General features: G+C 41.0%; 2 protein-coding genes across 6 annotated transcripts in view; one reads left to right on the top strand and one right to left on the bottom strand.

Moving 5' to 3' along the window:
* Positions 1-8,181, bottom strand: part of LOC146866743 (uncharacterized) — a 38,116-nt gene extending 29,935 nt beyond the window's left edge. The window contains exon 1 of one of the 2 annotated variants that reach the window (XM_085601083.1): positions 7,961-8,181. In XM_085601083.1, the coding sequence (XP_085457209.1) occupies positions 7,961-7,984 (24 nt within the window). In that variant the 5' untranslated portion in view covers positions 7,985-8,181. The remainder of the gene's footprint in view (positions 1-7,960) is intronic. The other variant, XM_085601094.1, reaches the window with a different exon arrangement.
* A 59-nt stretch (positions 8,182-8,240) lies between these two features.
* The window catches only part of LOC146866742 (uncharacterized), a 146,592-nt gene continuing 132,406 nt past the window's right edge, over positions 8,241-22,426 (top strand). For 3 of the 4 annotated variants that reach the window (XM_085601021.1, XM_085601031.1, XM_085601011.1), the window contains exon 1: positions 8,262-8,387. In XM_085601021.1, coding sequence (XP_085457147.1) covers positions 8,346-8,387 — 42 coding nt within the window. In that variant the 5' untranslated portion in view covers positions 8,262-8,345. Of the gene's footprint in view, positions 8,388-22,426 lie in introns of all 4 variants that reach the window. The other variant, XM_085601002.1, reaches the window with a different exon arrangement.

Here is a 22,426-nt window from a genome sequence, read left to right as displayed (position 1 = left end):
TAGATTGGGCTAAAAGGAATGTGACATTTCCCTCAAATTGGTTTTGCCAAGCATGTCTAAAACTGGTACCCTTGACAACCAGGGTTCCAGTGATCACACGCTTATTCTCAATACCTGCCGAGCAAGATATAACCTTGTTTGCAGAATAAGTACTATGCAAATTTCTAAATAGATTTGTTATTGTATACATAGTCGACATTCTTCTATTCACAGTCCCAAAATGAGCACATCATCCATGTGAAAACTATCCTAAGAACCTGAAGACAACATGGCCTTTAGTGTGAATTCGCCAAATGTGGGTTTTGCACCACCAATGTTGGATTCTTAGGATTCATCCTAACTCCTCAAGGCATCTTCACGGCTGAACATAGAGTTAAGGCCATTACTTATTGACTACAACCTCAAAATATTAAAGATGTCGAATGGAGTTGGATGGTGTTTTATTAGTAGGTGCAGGTAGGTACCTACAGTTAGTAATAACACCACAATCACAAATAAGGTCCAGTCAAGTCTCAATAAATTCATCCTTGCTCAGAGCTTGGCTCACTAGCAGTCAGGCTTAACTTAGGAGACAGCTGTTTAAAGCATTTAAAAACACCAATAACAGTAAATATGTAAGACACAACATACAATACAAATCCAACACCAATTTATAAATCTAGGAAATATTTTTATGATTTAAATGACGCCAAAACGACAAAAATCCAATATAGGCAACCTGAGATATGATTTTTTAAAGAAAGCATGCTTTCTAGTGCCTAAAAGCCAAAAGTGCCAACTTGGGACATCTGGTCACGCTTGACTGGGACAAAGTCGAAGTTGCAGGCCAACCACAATGGAGCGCGGGCCGGATACTACGAGAGGCAGAGCCTGGTCAAGTTTTCCCCTTCTCACTTAGTCACTTTTTTTGAGCTTTTTCTCTTGATGTCGAGCGAGGCTCCTCAATAAGCCAGGTTGCGAATTGACGACACCGGCAGCTTGCTTCCACGTAAAGCCTCTGAACTCCTGGATATCTCGTCAACAATGACAAGCTCCAGAGCTTCTGCGGGGCAAACCTAAATCTCAGGCCGAGTCGCTGTTCGACATCACCGACTGGACTCTTGACTACGGGCCAGTCAACTTATGGAGCTTTTTCCCAAAAATTCTCCAAATGGTCTTAAATCTTTGGATCTTCTTCCAAAATGTGGGGTCTTGAAGTGTCCACAATACCAATCTAAGGTTCCAGATGCATGGAGTTGCTCCTTGAGAAGTTGGGACTACAAGATCCACATTGCACCTGGCCAAATCCTTCAACGCCAAGGTGAAGATAGTTAGCTGGGATCTTCTTGGTGGAGATGATGCAAGTGGAGCTCTTTTAACCTGTTGCTTTCATGGAGTCTACTCATTAAACTTTCAGAGCAAGGCAAAGTCCTTTTGGTGAATCCCAAAGTGTGCAGCAGGTGCAGTCCCAACAGAAAAAATGATTATGCAACCATAAAGAGAAACTCACAAATTAAAATATTCATGAAAACCACATTTAGTTCCACAATATTTTATAATGCTATACTTTTAACATCAATATTACTGAACAGAAAAAATTATATATTTACCATTAATATTTTGCCCTATGTTATTTTTGCACTTGTAGTATTTTTCAAACTATAGTTATAACTGGATATTCAGGTACCATACTCCCAGTGAGTGGTTTGAGGCATGTGTACTTCTGCTCATGGGCACCTGCATTTTACTTGGCAAACTTCAGCTACCAGATGATTTACATGTATATGTGTTAGCCTCTGTCCATTTTATTGTGTGCTTATATATAATTTGGTTAACTTCTTTATAATAGTCTATAAATATCTAATGACATTTTATAAGTTAAACTTTTCTTCCAGGTTCTATCACTACATTTGAAATGACTGTTAATTTTATTAGAGTGAGACAGTTGTTTTACCTGCAAAAATAACTGAACAAATATTACACGGTTCCTCCGGAGCATTACATATTCAAATTGAAAACCAACTGAAAACCAAGCACATCCATTGAGCACTTGACTTTCAAGGTAGCAATGGCAGTGCAGTCCAAGGCTCCTTTAGGGAGGTGATGTGTGTTGGAAACTAAAAACTAAGTAACGCACACAATGACAGTCTAAATCACCAGCCAATCATGGCTTTTACTTTTAAATGGAAAATGAAAACAGTTAAATACTATGCACTATATTACAAATAGGTACAGAATATACAGTTGGCAAAACAGTGTACCAATAATTGGAAAAGTTCTTGGTTGGAATAACAAATTAAAAACATATCCGAAAGTGTGCCTCCCAGTTAACCCCTTCACTGCTAGGCATTCCCCCCCCCGACCCCCACCCCCGTGCTAAACCTTTTTTTGGCTATCTGAGGTAGTTCACGATTAGGCCCCTGTAACTTTTTGACCACATAAGGTATCCACGCCAAATATGCGTCCTTTTTTTCCAACATCATGGGGATTCTAAAAGGTATTCAGGGTTTGCGGATTCCCCTGGAGGGACCCAGAAATTAGCCAAAATACAGCTAAATTTGGGGTTCGGGGGGAAAATGGGCTACAGATGAAAGCAAATGGCATCAATAAACGGGTTGTGGTGCTGAAATTACCATCTTCCCAGGTTTCAGGGACAAGCAGACTTTTGTCAGAAAACCTAAATATTTTATACAGTTTGGGCATTTTTCTGGGACATAGCCTATTTTTGCTATTGTTTGTGCTTTCAACCTCTTTTCAGTTAATGGTAGAAATGGGTATGAAAGCAATAATGGATCCTGGAAAGCTATACATTTTAGAAAAGTAGACAAACTTCTGAATTTAGCAAGGGGTCATTTGTGTAGATCCTTCAAGGTTTCTTTATAGAAACTAACCGCTGAATATAGGAAAAATTGAAAATTAGTTGAAAAAAAACAAGCCATCTGAGTCAACGTTTTTACCTGTAACTTCTTCTAATTATGACAGCTGTTTGAAAGCAAAATACCGTTACATCCGCTGGACCTTTCTGGTTGTGGGGATATATAGGACTTGTAGGTTCACCAAGAACCCGACGAACCCAGAGCCAATAACTGAGCAGCGAGTTGTAATGGTTTTTTATTATGTTCCGGGTATATAGCAATCATTCTGGGAAAATGTATACATGGAAAAATTGGTATGAAAGACACCTATGAATTTCTGAAATGGGAACAAAATATAGAGTTTAGAAATAGTAGATATTTGCACATTTTCGAAATTGGTAATACCCATACTAGCATGAGAATTATAGGTCATTTTACAAAATGACTTATTTTTTACACATTGTCTTTCATTTGGAAGGCAGAAATGCATCGAAAGTGAATAGGTAATAACAGTTGCTCTACAACTCTGTGTTACCCTAAGTCTCCCGATGAAAATGGTACCTCACTTGTGTGGGTAGGCCTAGTGCCCACGACAGGAAACGGCTCAAAACGCAACGTGGACACAACACATTTTCACAATGAAAAATTACCCTTTTTTTGCTAAGTGCCTAGCTGTAGTTTTTTAACCCTAGCTCTGCCGGCACCTAGGGAAACCCAGCAAACCTATACATTTTTTTTAGCTAGACACCCAGGGGAATCCAGGATGGGGTGACTGGACTGGCTCTCACCAGGTTCTGTTACCCAGAATCCCTTGCAAACCTAAACAATTGTCCAAACAAACACATTTTCCTCACATTTCTGTGGTGGAAAGTCCTGGAATCTACATGGATCCACAAAATTCCACCCACCCGCGTTCCCCAAAGTCTTCCGAGAAAAATGGTACCTCCCTTGTGTGGGTAGGCCTCGTGCCTGCGACAGGAAACGGCGCAAAACGCAACGTGGACACACCACATTTTCACAGTGAAAAATGACCCCTTTTTTGCAAAGTGCTGAGCTGTCATTTTTTAACCCTAGCTCTGCCGGCACCTAGGGAAACCTAGCAAACCTATACATTTTTGAAAACTAGACACCCAGAGGAATCCAGGATGGGGTGACTTGACTGTCTCTCACCAGGTTCCGTTACCCAGAATCCCTTGCAAACCTAAAAGAATTGTCCAAAAAACACATTTTCCTCACATTTCTGTGGTGGAAAGTTCTGGAATCTGCGTGGATCCACAAAATTCCACCCACCCGCGTTCCCCAAAGTCTTCCGAGAAAAATTGTACCTCACTTGTGTGGGTAGGCCTAGTGCCCGCAACAGTTTCTTGCTTCCTATATATATTTGTTATATATGCCCACAAGTATAGGAGAAAGCGTCTAATGTCAGAAAATGTGCAATGTACTATTGTTACTCCAATCCCCCAAACATTAGAGAGTGCAAACAATAAAGGGTAACAATAATCTAAATCCAGTCCCACATGCATTCGTAAAAGTACCATACATGCGGATGGGGGCAATATACCATTCTAACTTCAGTCTCACAAACAATGGGAACACTATAAATATTTGAATTGGGTACAAATATAATATCCTAGTCCATAAAGCAAACACATTTAAAATGCAGTACCAACATTGAGGCTCAGATAACTGATTCTTTCAAATAAAATCAGAAACCCAAAATACAACCCCAAAATAAAAATTATTACACATAATTTTATAAAATGGACATTTTATTTGCTAAATAAAATAAAGTAACATAAACATTAATGAAGCTTGAACTCTTTTAAAAAGATAAAATTAACCTAACAATAAAACTTTACCCACCCAATCCCCAAAACATTCCTATAACCAGTAAAAAAATTTAAATATTTTTCAAAACACCCAAAAGTATATGAATCCCAATGGCTAAAAACAAAAATATAATTGTATTGTTTTTAAATGCATACAAATGAAAACAAAATAATTACACACATAACAAAATAAAAAAATTGGAAAATGAAAAAAATCATAGTAATGCCATCATTTAAAAAACACTCTTCAAATTCTACAATAGAAAAAATGATTATGCAACCATAAAGAGAAACTCACAAATTAAAATATTCATGAAAACCACATTTAGTTCCACAATATTTTATAATGCTATACTTTTAACATCAATATTACTGAACAGATAAAATTGTAAATTTACCATTAATATTTTGCCCTATGTTATTTTTGCACTTGTAGTATTTTTCAAACTATAGTTATAACTGGATATTCAGGCACCATACTCCCAGTGAGTGGTTTGAAGCATGTGTACTTCTGCTCATGGGCACCTGCATTGTACTTGGCAAACTTCCGCTACCAGTACCACTTTCAAGGAGTCTCCTGACCTCCAGACTTGGTTCATCTCTTATCATTTTCCTTTTTCCACTGCTGTGGCCTCCGTTTCTATAGGGCATCCTCTCGCAGAGGCACACTTTCATTAGCCCTCATACAGGGAGTTGACATCTTCCCTCAAGGTAGATGCAGCACTGACAGGAGGCTTATGATCTACGTCACTTGCTCAGCTCCTTGCTGACCAGGCAGCTAGACCATTTACTCCACAATGCAGGATCTTTCTCCTGAGAGATGCAGACCAGCAATCAAAGCCCAAAAGAGGAAGAGGCCTTCCCACTCAGCTACTATACAAAACTATCTGCAGCAACTCCTTTGAAGAAGAATGAAGCAGGCAGGATACTGATTTTCCAATTAAATATCCATGTGTCTGCCTCCTTCCTATCAGAGCCTGGTCCTCTACAAAGGGACCTCAGGAATATGCTGGCAATCCACATCCCTGTCTGGCAGGCACTCTGCATCCTCCCATCATGTGCACAATTTACAAATAGGAGATCCAAATTAAGTTCCTGTCCTCATTCAATAAAACACAATAGGCACTCTATACTTGTCCCCCATAGAGGTTTACTGGCAGCTAGCCTATTACTAAAAGGCAATCATTATAGGTTGTATCACATAATTCAAGTTTAACGGAGAAGGTGACAACCTGGTAGTTTACAAAGGTAAGAACGCATTTCCTAACAGATCCAAGTTAGGCTGAAATCATGTGAGTAAAGAGTCAGCAACAGCAGCCACATTAAGCAGCTGGGACAAGGCTAAGTCAATGTACTCTGTTTGAAAAGAGTTTAAGAACGACAAACAAGAACAGCTCTCCTTTTTCTGCTGCTGCTTAGATATCCTCCAAGTTGAAAATCTTCCATTCAAGCTAGGTTCTTTTTTTTAATGAAAGTAAGAACTGATTTCTTACGCAACACAGGAAACCTAGCTTTGCTATTGTGAATGATTAAAAACCCATGTAAAACTGGAGCGACTGTGGATGCCGCCTATCTAGCATCTACTGCAAGCACTGTGTAAAATTCAGAACAAGTAGTTCAGATGACCTTGTCCTTAGCTTCAGTCTCTATGATCTAACACAAATTGAATTAAGAAGATTGAAACTGTTTCTCTCTTTCTCAGCCTCTTGGGTACTGCCTGGATTATGGCTGGAAAGACATCCATTAAGTAATTTTGGATTTGGTGAAACTTTTGAATAAAAAATAAATTAAATACCTTAGTGGTATCAAGTGCTGGGCTGGGTCGAGGCAGGAGGCAGAATATAACTGTGAAATATTGTACAATAAGTGCATTTCTTTGGCATGATTGGCGGCTTGCTTCAGTTTCTGATTAACATATTGTATTTTGTACAGTAAGATACATTTTCTACAGGTCTGAAGATCTGCATTTAGAATCCCACGCTCCTCAGCCAGTCTAGAGGTTCTCTATGAGACTACGATAACCATGAGACTAGGAGAATAAAGATGGGGAGGAGGTTCTAGCTGTTTTGGATTTAAGTCGGCCTACTAGTTTCAAATTGTTTGCAAAATTTCATGAAACGAGTCTCCAATATCAGCGTGTTGTACCTTGCAACAAGTGTCATAAACTGCTTCCAGTTTGAGTTACATCTTATCTCACAGTATTTTTTCTAGTTTAATGTCACTATTGCACTTTTTCTGCTTGTGGAGGACTTTGTTAGAGTGGCTGAGGACACACATATAAGTGAAAGTCAAAACATGGAGAATAAATGTGGAAACTATGATTCACAGGCACTGGAAGTAGAGCCCTGGGAGGGGTGCTGCATTACCCTCCAAATAACCCTGCTGGAGTTCAGAATATAAGGGAGTAATAAAGATGCCTTTAAATTAAGTTTTTATCTTGCCGCATTTACTGTGCGTTCAAAGACAGAGGTCAAACGTCAGGCTGTTTCTAATGACAAATTGCTGCTCATTATTCTAAAAAATATGTTGGTGTTTACTTGGCTTTTTCTGACTGCAAAATTAGAGGTCTTTGTGAAGTTAACTAAGGGACAATCTTGCAGGGGTACAGTGAGCATTAAATAACAGGCTGTGGGGTGCAATTTTTTCCCTAACACAGAAAAATCAGCATTTAAATATCTGTACAAATGTGTTAGAATTTACCAGCAGTTAGGAAAGCACAAATGAAGCAAATTTTTTTGTAAACAAAGATTTTAATAGGATCAAAATGAATCAATACACTTGGGATGAAATTATATATTCGCTGAAACCAGATTTCTCCACATTATAGTTTGTGTGCTGTATAGTTTAATCAGTAAAACTGTATGTCTGTGTACATTTAGTGGCATTTCAATGGAAAATATGCTATCTGTAAATGAAAGTGCACTACCACACCATGCTTTGGTAGTATATTTGCAACAGGATGTTTCAAAATGCACCACCAGCTACATACAACACCCTTACCACTCCGGTGCTGAACACATTTGCAGCGTGGGTTGTTCACAATGCTATGCCATTGACTTCAGTGATGAAACATTGTTGGCAGCACCCCCACTCTGAAAATTGTTCCAGCACTGCATTGATTCCCGCACATTATTTCTCAAAACTCCGTAGTCGGGTTTCTTTCCAACCCCAATACAGATGATCCGGGTGGGTGGATTTGGAGGCTAACATGAGGCATAAAAAAAATCCATGTACCAATCGCCCAGTCCCTGCACAGATCCCAAGGTGCCGGGGAAATGTAGCTACAACTTTCCTCACCTTATTTGAGAGCAGCAGGGACATTTCGCAGCCGGCTATGAATGTACTTTCCAGGTCAACGATTAGTGACTGCGCTGTAGCAAAGCAGCGGCGAATAAGAGACTTCAGACCCCCAGTCGCACCGGTCACTCCTCATACCCAGCATAGGAAGAAGACATTTTGTGGATCGTACTCGACTGGCTCAGAAGAGGAGACACTACGTCACTGCGCGCGCATGTTCTAAAGAGTAGTGTTTCAGCACTGAGCGTGCGTGTGGCAGAGAGACTAGTGTCTTTTGCTCGAGCATGGCTCAACAGGCACGCGCTGCTTCCTGACTTGCTTTTCGCCGGCAGGCTAATTCCTCTGCGTACACCCTCGTCAGTAAAATCGGAGCTGCAGAATAATAATGAAAAACAGAAAGAATGAGTCCCAGCGGAGTTCTGATCAGGTGAGTGTGACGTCATGTGACAAATGTCCTATTGTTTGTGTGCGGACTGTTAGCGTAAACAGGTTTTCTTCAATGTACATACTACATTGAGTAACTAATGCAAGCTGAAGTGTTGGAACGTTCGTTTCCGCTTATTGTGATGTGTAGAAATGGGAGTATTTAACTCTGTAATGGTTACGAGTGCCTTCCATGTGATATATTCATGCATACTTTATTTGTTTAATACCAATTGTTGAAACTAATTACGGAGAAACTGGATTGTGTTCAATACATATATACAACTGTAAAATAGGAGGCGATTACCAATCAAATAAGAATATTAAAAGTCACCCAAGTGTTCTTGCCATACGGAGCTTGAAAGCCAAGTGCGGTATAAAGACAAAGAATTCTAAGGTCACTTACAATATTCTGAAAATGTACTTGATCGGGAGTATTGTGTGCATACCAAGATTATACAGGGTTGTTTCTTCCTTAACAACAGTCTTTTGAGATCCAGTAGTGGGTGCCCACTTTATTCGACTTGTGCTTGGTTCTTCTTCAGCTTTTTCAGAATCTGTCTCACTAGATTCTACAGCTTCATGTCCTTCAGCTTCTGGTTCTTTTCTTCTCTTTACCAGTTGCTGCTCTTCTTGTCTTTCAAATGGACTTGGGACTCTTCTTGTATGACTTGCGTCAATCCAGTTTGATAAGCCACCACACTTCACTGCTGTCGTCACCAAAATAATCTGGTATGGTCCATGCCACCTGGGTTCTAAACACGACTTCCTCACGTGTTTCTTGACAAGAACCCACTCTCTTGGACTCAGATCATGTGCTTGATGGTTGCAATTTTTCCAACCTGATGAGACACCAGATCAGCTAATCCTTTGCAATAATCAGGCACTAGATCATCAGACATATTCACCAGTTTGTTTGCTGGTACAATTGCTTGTCTCATTACTCTCCCCATCAAGATTTCGTGTGTACTCAATCCAGTCATTTTATCAGGAATGCTTCTAAGACTCATCAATACCAGAGGTAAAGCATCTGGCCATTTCAGTGTTGTACATGCACACACTTTTGACAGCCTGGACTTTATAGTGCCATTAATTTGCTCAACCACTCCAGATGCCTCAGGTCGATAGGCACAGTGCAGCTTTTGTTCAATTTGAAATGCCGCACAAATCATCCGAATTATCTCATTGTTGAAATGTGTACCCCTATCCGTTTCTAAAGAGACTGGAAATCCTAACCTAGAAATTATCTCCCTCAAAAGCAGTTTAGCAACAGTTAAGCTGTCATTCCTTCTTGTTGGATAAGCCTCTACCCAACAAGAAAACAAACAAACAACAACCAACACATGTTTCAGTCCATTACAAGAGGGAAGCTCAATAAAATCAAGTTGTAGTCTGGTCCTGCTGCTTTTCCAATGCGACCCCAAATAACAACTGTCTTTCTACCTGGATTTTGCTGCTGGCACACTACGCATCTTTGGCATAGACTCTCCGCAATGACCCTAAACTTGGTATTGAACCGTGACCGCTTGAAGAGTCTGATCATAGCATCTCTTTCCACACGTGCAATTCCATGGTACATCCTTGCCATCTGAGACAGTAAACAATCTGGCATTACTGGTCTCCCATCAACATATATCCACACTTCATCCTCTGCTCTCTTCTCACAACCTGATTTTATCCATATGTGGAAGTGGATTATTAATAACCCACTGGTGCAGGGTCACCCTTTAGTCCACGGGTTCTTTACAAGTAAGGAGGAATCGACACTGGAGCGAAGTACAAACCATAGGTTATTTAATTAGCATTCATGAATGGGGCTCCGTCCGACAACCACCATAGAGATACTCAAGGAGAGAGCACACCGTACGATGGTTACATGGGTTTTTATAGCAAAGATCACAAACAAGGGACGCCCAGAGGTAAATAGAGCTTTGGGAAGAACACACAAAAGAAACAGTCGGTAAGAATCAACAGCCTTGGTGGCTTGCGTAACTGTCACGTCCTGAAGCTGCACAACAAGATATGCTATCTGAGCAAACTTTACTTGAGGCTTTACCACTGTCTGAAAAACCCAGTGCAGACACCAGCTGTCCTTTTGCGCTGACTCTGCATGTATTATACACAGCCTACAATGCTCCAATCTAGATTATTAACTCATCTTTATACAGATGCGGTGTCAAGGATAGAGCCAGGCTGAAAGCAGAGCAGGGGTGAGAAATGGATGAGGCATAGCTTAATCAAAAAACAAGAGAATCAGATTTTACATTTTAACAGTCCTTCCTTTTCGGCTATGCTGATTCCATTCTAAAACAAGCATTGGCATAGCCAATAGGTCTCGCCTTTGGGACCTTATAAGTGTTCAGCCATGCAACGGTTGATGTTGTTGCACCAAGGATATTATGCTGCATAACTAAATACGTACAAGGTCCCAAAAGCGAGACCTATTGGCTATGCTTCACAGGGCACAACATGCTGTAACCGTGTTACGCACGCAAGTCTTTTGAGAGCCCGAGGCTTGATTTGACAACGTAAAAGTTATGGGATTTGGTGTGCTGAGCGCTAGTAACAACAAAAGGCCTATGCCCTGGGACGAATCACCCTACTCTGAACAGATGTTAGAAATGCCTGGGCTTGCCTCTGTCAGCTGCGATCAAAATCATCACCTACGCCGTGCCGGCATTTTCGCTATGAATGCAGGCCTGCGTGCGAGTGGGTAGCAGGCTGAGCAAGAATTCAAATACAGACCCGTAATATAAGGGCGTCTGACTCCAGGCAGCTCGAGTGGGGCTGGGAATGTGGGCTCTGCATGTCGTAGCTGAAATTGACAGCAGCGCTCCTGCCCGGACCAGGGAGACGCAACACGCGCTCTCTAGATTACTCCGGTGCGCACTGCAACAACGCGCTCAAGGCTTCTAGAAGAAGGGTACCGTGAGCGAAGCGATGAGAATGCTCCCGCAGCCCCAGGGTAAACCCGCTGAGAGGGTAACCCAGCGTTACAGTGATTAGCAATTGTGCTGTGACAAATTAACAACCACAAAGCAAAGTAGTACGATAAATATATATAATAAAAAGGCCTCCGAGAAGAGAAGGAAATTAGAAGGCACCCATCACCTTAACTGTTCCGGCATTTTCGCTATGAATGCAGACCTGCATGCGAGTGGATAGCAGGATGAGCAAGAATTCAAATACAGACCCATAATATAAGGGCGTCTGACTCCAGGCAGCTCGAGTGGGGCTGGGAATGTGTGCTCTGCATGTTTGAGCTGAAATTGACAGCAGCGCTCCTCCCGGACCAGGGAGACGCAACACACGCGCTTTCTAGATTACTCCGGTGCGCACTGCAACAACGCGCTCGAGGCTTCTAGAAGAAGAGTGCCGTGAGCGAAGCGATGAGAATGCTCCTGCTGCAGATCGGCGCATATAAATTCTCCCTGCTTCCACGGACAGAGTAAATCTACAGTCATACGCACATACATACATCATACGCTAGGGCCCATCACACTAAATTTACACTATTACTCTATCCACATTGAATATAGGAGAGAAAACCTAAACCAATCTGCATCTACAATGAGGTCAATGCGACCTTAATGACATTGTCTTGAGTCATGATTTAAAACATAAGAAATACATCTGAAACTCAATAAATGACAAGGAATAAACACCCGACACTAGAATTCAAACAAATGCTTGTTTATCTAAATTAGTTCAAATGGAAAGTCAATCATTAGCAAAATTGTTATTCTCATAGTTACCTATTCTAGCTAAAAGGGTCAGGACAGGTCTCTCGGTAAAGTCTCTCGAGCTGCCGTCCTCAGCATGGGTAACGTCCAAACGCGATGACCACAAGGAAAGAATGAACGAACGAACGAACATAGACCCTCTCTAGTCTAACATATTTATAGGGAAAGTTGTAAATAAAAGTTACAAACAAATGTTGAATATCCGTTGAGCCGCTGAGCAGAGCGAGCAGGAAAGGAAGTCTCTCAGTTACATTTAGAAAACCTCCGCTCAGGAAAAATCACAAAAATAAAAAGACAGAAGAAGGAAACTCGAGTTTGCAAATGTTTCTTTTGTGAATGCTCTTCCTTGATATCTTAGCAGAGACACCGCAGACTGGTCATTGTTCATTGTGGCTTTATCCTTGTCCAAGGACAGCTGGAATCGTTCCCAGAGCTGCTGTCCTCACGGAAGATTTCCTAACCAGGCAAAGGCTGTGGTCAGGTGACTCTCGACCATGTTCAGCAAGGCCTCTCATCAAAATTCAATCACTCGAGTGCAGGCTGTAAATGGCAGCCATCTTGTTTTAGGCCAAAACAGACCATCTTAATTAAAAGAAACACAAAACAACGTTACCACAGCATAATGATTAAACAGTGTTAATCCCCACTAATACCCTTATGTGTATGTACTTATCTAGCCTTCTGCAACAAAATAAAGCATTAGTACACGTTATTTTAAAAAGCGTTTGTGCTTTAAACAAATAGCACTTTGCGACATTCATTTAATAAGACCCGCACATTATTACTAAGCAACATATATGCATTCCCACGTGTAGTTTCTCTCATTAGTAATGTTGGTTAGTCTGACTCTAACAAGACAATCTATTAATTAGTGTTTTTAATCTAGTCATTTTAATCAAAACATATAGACAAAACTGGAGCTTAAAACTCGATAAATTTTCAACAGAAAACTCTGCTCCAGCAATCCCCCCTTTGGTGATATCTTATCACCACAAAAACCAACCCAACAAAAAAAAAATTTAGTCCCAATTTAAGGAGAAATTGAAAATGTCTTTTATAACACGACATTAAACACCAGACTCCCTCACATCGTCCCTCTTTGACTCCAAGTAAACACTCTCCCTCAATTCTTCTAATTCTATTTCTTGTGGATCTCTCCTTGATCTCTTTCGTTTCCTTTCAACATTTTCTCTAATTACTCTCTTTTTCCCTCCCCTGTTTTTACAACACAAACACCCCAATCTTAGTAACAATAAAGCAACAATTATGCAAGTCAATGGAAATAAAATTTTACCAATAATGGTACTACCTATTTTAGCAATAAAACTCTTAACAGCAACTATCCTGTTAGCTATTTTAGTCCAGATACTTTCAGCTTCCAGAGGTACTAATTCTTCATGCAAATCAGTAATATTTTTGATATAGACTTTTAGGTCTTTGCTTTCGTCAGGAATGTAAGTGCAACAATGTTGAACTTTCAGCATTCCGCAGACTCCACCCTCCTTGGCCAATAGAATATCAAGGGCAAGTCGATTTTGCATAGACATGGCACGTACGGCAATCATCTCCGTATTTACCAAAAGAATCCCTCCAGCGGTACTTGTCGATAAGCGATCCACCACTGTTGACAGTTTCCGAATCCCATATGCATTCAATGAAATTCCCACTGCTGGAATTAAAGCTCCAAATATATCACCAACTATTTCTGACCAAGTTTCTCTCTTAAAACGTGTTAGTAAATTAATATGTTCTACATCTTCTATTCTATCTATATGAAAAATCTTTGGAAAGACCAGGCCCACATAACACGTGCCATACCAATGGTCAGGCAACTTGTAATAAGCCTTGTTCCCACAAACATAATACACTCCTGGGAAAACTGGATCTTCTCCACCTTTAAAACCCCATCCTGTTGCAATGAAGTATGTATCATGACACTCACTAGTCCCAACAAAATATGTATCATATTGGGATCTCATCCTGGTAATGCATAGTTTACCCTTCTGTGGTGCATCTAAAGCTAAAGTTGGACTAGCCCCATTCCCCAATTCCTTTCCCATCTCAATGTCCCAAATTGTCTCACTCATTTTATATTTCCCTGCCTTTTCATGCATGCTCATTCTCCTTTCCTCTACCATGTCTAGGAAAGCCTTCTCCTCTTCTTTCAAACTGCAAGTTAAATTGTTCCTAAAAATGTAATCTAATGTTAATTCTTCTTTCTCAATAAAAATCTCACCAAAAATGTTAGCTTCTTTAGCTGGATTCAGCTTTTTGTTCATAGGCAATTGCCCAAAAATGTTATCTTTGTTAGACATCTCATAATCTATTTTCCCTAACAAATAAAAAACACTACTTAACACACTACATGAAATTCCATACGTAGCTGGTAAATGGTGATAAGTAACACCCTCTGAAACGGATGCAGGTAATTGCATACAAACGTAGCAATCCCTAACTTCCATTGTCTTTACGTATTCGTACAACAACTTTGAAAAAACATTGCTAGAAAAATCATTAATTGACCTATCTTTATGTATGTAATTGTTACTAATTCTAGTCGGAACTACTTTTTGTGAACCCTTTTCTACATCGGTCACATTTCCAGTGTGTATTCCAAAAGTACCTATTGTAACTCTAAAAGTAACTAATAAAGCTAATACACCCCATAATAGCATTAATAATCCAGTACAGCAGCAGCACATTCTACACCATCTTTTCAAGAAGGCACATCTACTTTGATTATTTTCTGTGTTAGCCATTTTACTACTTTGGCAGTGTCTTTTGACTTAGCCTGTTCTACTCCACTACTGAAACACTAGAACACTAGATTATTTCAAACAGCTAATTTCAGACTTTCTCTTTTCACTTTTCTCAAAGTGACTCCTTTAATTCACTCAATTTGGATATTCATCACTTTTCACTTCTTCTTCAGCAACATCGAATTGTATCAGATCTTCACCAACATCCTGAGCATCCGACTCTTCTCCAATGTCAGTCAAGATAACTTTCAGGATTCCAACAGTTTTCTCCTCAACCACTTCACGTACGGTCCCCTCTGGATTTCCTTGACTCTCTGCCTCTTCACCTTCAGACAGTGCCACATACGTCCATTCCGGTGACCTATACTTCTGGTTAGGTTTTCTGATTCTCTTGATCTCCTCCGGTTCTTTTGTGACCTTTTGTTTTTCACCTTTTGCTTGATTCTGACTCGACACTTCGTTCACCTGTTCAGCTCTCGATGAATTTGCTCGTGTCAGTCTGTACCTCAGTCTCTTTATCCTGTTAGGCCAAAGATCTCCTCTTACAACCCTCTTTGGTCTCACCTCTTTATTATTTCTCTCTCCGATCCAAGTTCTCTTTCTCAGAACTCGACCCTCTGATTTCTCATTCTCACTTTCATCTGATTCTGTTTCATTTGCCTCTTGTTCTTCAACAATTTTCTTTTGCTCCACAGTCTTTTCCATCACTGATTGAGATTTCCCTATTTCTATCCCTCCTCGGGTCTCCGACACGCAATCTTCTTGCTGTCTACTTGTCCCTTCACCTAACTCATCAGGAATGTTCCCTACACCTCCTCGGGGGTCTTCCGCAATCTGTCCCTCTCTAACTCTTACTGACCCTGCTTCTTCAGGTGTAATCTCAAGTAGATTCTCAACCTCCTCATCTGATTCAGGTGTAGTCCCTGTGGAATTGCTCTTTTCTCTTTTTTCTTCTCCACTGCTTGTTGGAACTTCAGGCACTTTTACAGAATCCGATCTCTCCTCTGAAACTCTCAATGTTTCTCTTGAAGCCTCTCTTGGAAAGAAAGAATCACCTGACTCTCTTTCTCCTTCACTCCTTTCAGGATTCTTTCTCCTTCTCACTGGTTCAGTTTCTGCATCATCACTGGAATCTGACTCTTCAAAATACTCCTTACCAGTCCCTTGTTTTGGATTTGGAACTCTCAGAGTATGACTTGCATGCACCCAGTTTTTCACACCGGCACACTTTACTGCAGTTGTCGTAGTCAGAATAACTTGTCTTGGCCTTCCCCACCTTGGAACCAAGCAATTTCTTCTTCTGTGCACCTTAATCCTCACCCAGTCCCCTGGACTCAGATCATGGGCTTGCTTCTTCTCAAGTGTGGTAGCGTCTTCTCCAACCTGGTGAAACACAGAATGAACTGCGTCAGCCAGGCCTTTACAGTAATCCAAAATCATGTCATCAGTTATTGTCATCAACTTGTTGACAGGCACGAAAGCATGTCTCATCGCACGTCCCATTAGGATTTCGTGCGGATTCAAACCTGTTGTTCTATCTGGAGTAGACCTAATAGTCATCAACATTAGAGGCAAGACATCAGGCCATTTCATTCCAGTGGCTAAACACATCTTACCAATTCGGTTTTTGATTGTGCCGTTCATCTGTTCAACGACTCCAGAAGCCTCTGGTCTGTATGCACAATGTAGCTTCTGCTGTATGCTCAATGCTTCTCAAATCAAACCCATGAGCTCATTGTAGAAGTGTCCACCTCTATCAGACTCACTCCCCTCATTCTTTAACCAGTACTGTTGTACCGGGTTTGAACGTCTCGGTTTATTTACCTGCTCATCATTGTAGAATCCTGAGTCCTGATTATACTTTTGAGACCCTCTATTCTGCGGCAAGGGCGGTTTCGGCTCTTGACTCTGCTGTCTGACAACCTTCTGTTGTTGCTGCTGTTGATTACACCCCTCGTTCTGCACCTGTTGATTTAAGGGTTTATTTTCCTTACTCACTAATGGTGGATTGGTACACTCGGATCTCCAGTGCCCCAATTGTCCACAGTTGTGACAAGGGAACTTCTTCTTGGCCTCCTCTAAATTCCCCTTTCCTTTTCCCGCATATCTGGCTCTAATTCCTGGATTATTTGCCTGTTCCATCAACTGTGCTTCTTTTCTTTCAGCAACCTTCACCTGTGCCCACATTGCTTTTTCTTTCAGCTTTCTCTGTTTGGCTTCAATCTCATCACTGAAGTATTTTGCATGTCTCAAGATTTCATCAATCTTTTTACTCTGCCAATCAACTGTATGTTCACGTATTCTCTCACTGATTTCAGGTCTCAAGCCATATACAAATCTGTATACAAAATGACTCAAATCTTTATCACCCAGGTGTTCATCTCCACTAAACTGTTTAAAAGCCAGTATCAGCCTTTCGTAAAAAGCATGAACTGATTCTTTTGCTTCCTGATGTGTTCGATCTATCTTAACCCGGTCTGTCTCTTTCGGGGGTACTTTATTTTTCAGGAACACAATTACCTGATCATATTTCTTCATCACCTCTGGATCTGGTGCTCCTGTTTTCTGATCTCTTGGATACTCCTTTGCAGGCCAATCTACAACTATTTTACACTCAGCCCACAAGTCTGCTGGAACAATTATATCAAACAGACTATTCAGGTCAATCCACAGCACTTTTGACAATTTCACAAACCTGTCTACCTGCCTATACCACTCGACGGGCTTTTCTCTCAATCGAGGGAAATCATTCGTAAATGATAAAATATCCTGTCTGGTCCATGGGACATGTACATATCCACCTCCAGGAATCTCTCTCATAGGATAAGCATCCACTGTCTTCTCTTTTTCTCTCATGGGAAAAGCTGAATAAGTCCTGTCCACTGAATCTTCCCTTTTCTTGTGCCATCTATCCTTCCACTTTTCCACGTCACCCCATTTTCGCAACAATGCAATCATTTCCTTAATCTGTCCTGTTCTACCAGCACCATTCAGATTCTCAATATCTTTGTCCGTAAAATCCATCCTGTAAGACTTCTGCAAAGCCTTCACTTTATCCATATCCACTCCTTGTTCACTCGCTATTGCTCTTAACCTGTCATGTGTACTTTTAGCCCTCCAGGTGATGCTTTTACATATAAATAATAACTCTCCATCATGATGGTTTTTGAGTATGTCTGTAGGAATTGTCCCTGCAATAAGCTCCTCCAATTCTATGCGCAACCTGGCTACATCAATTGCCTGTGAATCTTTATCTTTCTTTTAAAGAACCTTCAACCAATCATTCAAATCTTCAGCTGTTATTTCAGTAGACTTCTTCACTGCACCCACTTGTTCTGTCATCCTTTGTGGTTCCAAAATCGTTCCTCCCAAACAACCAGTATTCAATCCTGAATTAGGCTGCACATCTAATCCTCCACTACAGGCATTGTGTCTCGACTGTCTCAAATTATTTCCTCCTGTTCTCATTCCTGATTCCTCCAAAGAGCAAGTACCAACCAAACCATTTCCAACATAAGGAACTGTCAAACTATTTTCACCCATTCTTTGTTTATCAAAAATAGGCACAACCGGACCAATCGTTACAGGTACCGTAACTGCTTCAAGATTTTTCGTCAACTCTCGTATTTTCTCAGTCAGCTCAGATGTGGTTCTGGCTAACTCTCTCGTTTTCTCGTCACTGACTCGATTCTCTCTCTCTTGCTCTCTCTCTCTCTCCCTTGCCGTGAAAGAGCTACCACTTTTCAAATCAGGTGTCACAACCTCAGTTTTAATAATCCGCAAAGTATCTCTTACAGGAGTAACAGCTGGTGTACTCTCTTCCGGTTCTGGTCTATACGGCGGTGGTCTCTTATAAATCATGTCATCCAAGACCTCATCCTCATAATCATTAGCTCCATACCTTCTCTCTTCTGGATTAGGCACCCTTTCTGTACCTTTCCTCTCTTCCTTCTCTTCAACTGTCCTCATAGGATATAATCCCTCTGACATACTAGCATCTCGCCATCTCCTCATTCGATCATGATGACTTTCTCGATCATATTTCCTCCCAAAAAAGTACCTATAATTGCCTCCACTCCTCTGCTTTTCTCGCTCATGCACCTCATCTTCCCATTCCACCAACGCCTCGAACTGTGTCAGCCTTGGTCTAGGCTCTAGACACATCATTTTCTCCCGTAAATTTCTCAACACGGCCAAATTAAATGAACCATGTTCCGGGAATGCTAAGACACCATCTTCTTTAGTATACTTAGCCCAGTTATCTAACCATATACAGGTATGATACCCATATTTCGCAACCATGAAGGATGCAGGAGTTCTCGTTGGAGGTAGCAATTCACCTTCTCTGGTTATTATATTTTTATCCTTGTCGAACCACCTTTTTATTTTACCGAACAAGGATCTTTTCTTCTTTTCCTCCGGTTGGTAATACATTTTAATGTTTACCAGTATTCCCTAATCCCTTCCGCAAGTATGCGATCTTTTTGTCCAATAACAGCGCGACTCACACCAACGCACCAATCCTGGAGCGTCTACGTCACAGGGTGACTCCTTCCAATCCCTGCGCGGCTCACACTAACGCACCAATCCTAGCGCGAACACTGTTCTGATCCACTACCCAATCAGAGCGCGGTCTGTGTGACGTCAGCAGTCGCTGCAGTCTCTTCTGCTCCTGTCTCCTGTCACTCGTCTACCCCTCCTTTACAAAGCCTCCTTAGTAGACTTCGTTTCAGATTCTACAAAATCTATTAGTTACGACATATAAACATCTCCATTGTCTGTTTCGCTAACCACAGAATAGAAAAGAAAATTCTCACAAAAATCCCGCTTCTCTCTAGAACAGCGCTTACCTCTGCTCCACTACGGAATTATTACTTTCGTTGACACAGTAGCACATCCCTCTACTCTGCCCTTCTATCATACATCCATTAACTGTTTCCTCTAGGACTGCTCCAAAGAGTCTTACAATCAACTAAATGCTCATACATTCACGCACTTTCACACCAGAAAATGTAGCACAACCACACAGAATCCTGCCTTTCCCGAGAACAGCGAACAGTCTGTCCCACTACAGAATTATAACACACATTAACCAAGCAGCGCTTACCTCTGCCCAGTCCTTCAGACAAGCTCAGAGAATACCTATTACTCCTCCCGCGATAAGCTTTAACGGCAAACCTTACGGATCCCTGGGACTTAAGACCAGAGTTTCACAGATAACCTTCGCTACCATACGCACTCCTTTTATACCGAAAATATGTCCCTAATAGTAACACACGACGATGTCACTGATTCCGAACCCAGACAATGTGACGCGCAACTTCAATTGTCACACGTTTTTCCTGCATACATACAGGTAATTCCAACAATCCCGTTTTTCCCGAGAGCAGCACACACTTCCCTCTGCCCTACTACGGAACTGTCACCAGCTCCCAAGTTCCAGAAGCACTACATAAAACTCAATACGACGACTTCAACATATAGTATTAGTACATATACCAACATCAATCAATAAATCAATGAATCAAAAGCCAATGTACAAGCAATCTAATCTGATCAAGACAATAATCTAACCATCATACTGCTACCAGGAAACTGCTGCAGATCGGCGCATATAAATTCTCCCTGCTTCCACGGACAGAGTAAATCTACAGTCACACGCACATACATACATCATACGCTAGGGCCCATCACACTAAATTCACACTATTACTCTATCCACATTGAATATAGGAGAGAAAACCTAAACCAATCTGCATCTACAATGAGGTCAATGCGACCTTAATGACATTGTTTTGAGTCATGATTTAAAACATAAGAAATACATCTGAAACTCAATAAATGACAAGGAATAAACACCCGACACTAGAATTCAAACAAATGCTTGTTTATCTAAATTAATTCAAATGGAAAGTCAATCATTAGCAAAATTGTTATTCTCATAGTTACCTATTCTAGCTAAAAGGGTCAGGACAGGTCTCTCGGTAAAGTCTCTCGAGCTGCCGTCCTCAGAATGGGTAACGTCCAAACGCGATGACCACAAGGAAAGAATGAACGAACGAACGAACGAACGAACATAGACCCTCTCTAGTCTAACATATTTATAGGGAAAGTTGCAAATAAAAGTTACAAACAAATGTTGAATATCCGTTGAGCCGCTGAGCAGAGCGAGCAGGAAAGGAAGTCTCTCAGTTACATTTAGAAAACCTCCGCTCAGGAAAAATCACAAAAATAAAAAGACGGAAGAAGGAAACTCGAGTTTGCAAATGTTTCTTTTGTGAATGCTCTTCCTTGATATCTTAGCAGAGCCACCGCAGACTGGTCATTGTTCATAGTGGCTTTATCCTTGTCCAAGGACAGCTGGAATCGTTCCCAGAGCTGCTGTCCTCACGGAAGATTTCCTAACCAGGCAAAGGCTGTGGTCAGGTGACTCTCGACCATGTTCAGCAAGGCCTCTCATCAAAATTCAATCACTCGAGTGCAGGCTGTAAATGGCAGCCATCTTGTTTTAGGCCAAAACAGACCATCTTAATTAAAAGAAACACAAAACAGCGTTACCACAGCATAATGATTAAACAGTGTTAATCCCCACTAATACCCTTATGTGTATGTACTTATCTAGCCTTCTGCAACAAAATAAAGCATTAGTACACGTTATTTTAAAAAGCGTTTGTGCTTTAAACAAATAGCACTTTGCGACATTCATTTAATAAGACCCGCACATTATTACTAAGCAACATATATGCATTCCCACGTGTAGTTTCTCTCATTAGTAATGTTGGTTAGTCTGACTTTAACAAGACAATCTATTAATTAGTGTTTTTAATCTAGTCATTTTAATCAAAACATATAGACAAAACTGGAGCTTAAAACTCGATAAATTTTCAACAGAAAACTCTGCTCCAGCACTCCCACAGCCCCGCAGCCCCAGGGTAAACCCGCTGAGAGGGTAACCCAGCGTTACAGTGATTAGCAATTGTGCTGTGACAAATTAACAACCACAAAGCAAAGTAGTACAATAAATATATATAATAAAAAGGCCTCCGAGAAGAGGAGGAAATGAGAAGGCACTTAACTACTGGAAGAAGTAACAAGCAGGAACATCATGTTGAAAACAAGCAAAAAAAGTGATCTGTCCCTCCGATGACCCGCCCTCCCTCCCGCACAGGCGCCTGCAGAGCCCCCACTGCTCCACAGTCCGCTTTCACTTTCGTCCTTTACGAAAGCTTTCTTGTCTTTATGGGGCCATATGTTTGAAACACATGGCCCCATAAAGATAAGAAAAGCTTTTACCACAAACGTAAAGGAACCGAGCCAGTCCAACTGGGACGGCTCTAAAAGAGAAAAGTGTACATCACTAGACGCTCTTTTCCAATAGCATAAACGGTGATTCCAGCCAATGGAAAAGAGGGGCGGGGCTTAAAGCCCACTACAGAAATCTCTTCTAAATCATTAAATCTCGCCAGCGAGACTGCGCATGTCTGCGCAGTCTTACGCCAGGCGAGACCTAAAAAGTCCATATATTAATCTTGAATGTTGAT

Source organism: Triturus cristatus, chromosome 1_2 (assembly GCF_964204655.1).
Source record: "Triturus cristatus chromosome 1_2, aTriCri1.1, whole genome shotgun sequence".
Classification (NCBI taxonomy): Eukaryota; Metazoa; Chordata; class Amphibia; order Caudata; family Salamandridae; genus Triturus; species Triturus cristatus.
Note: the sequence above shows the minus strand (reverse complement) of the source record. Positions and strands in the feature narration are given on the sequence as shown.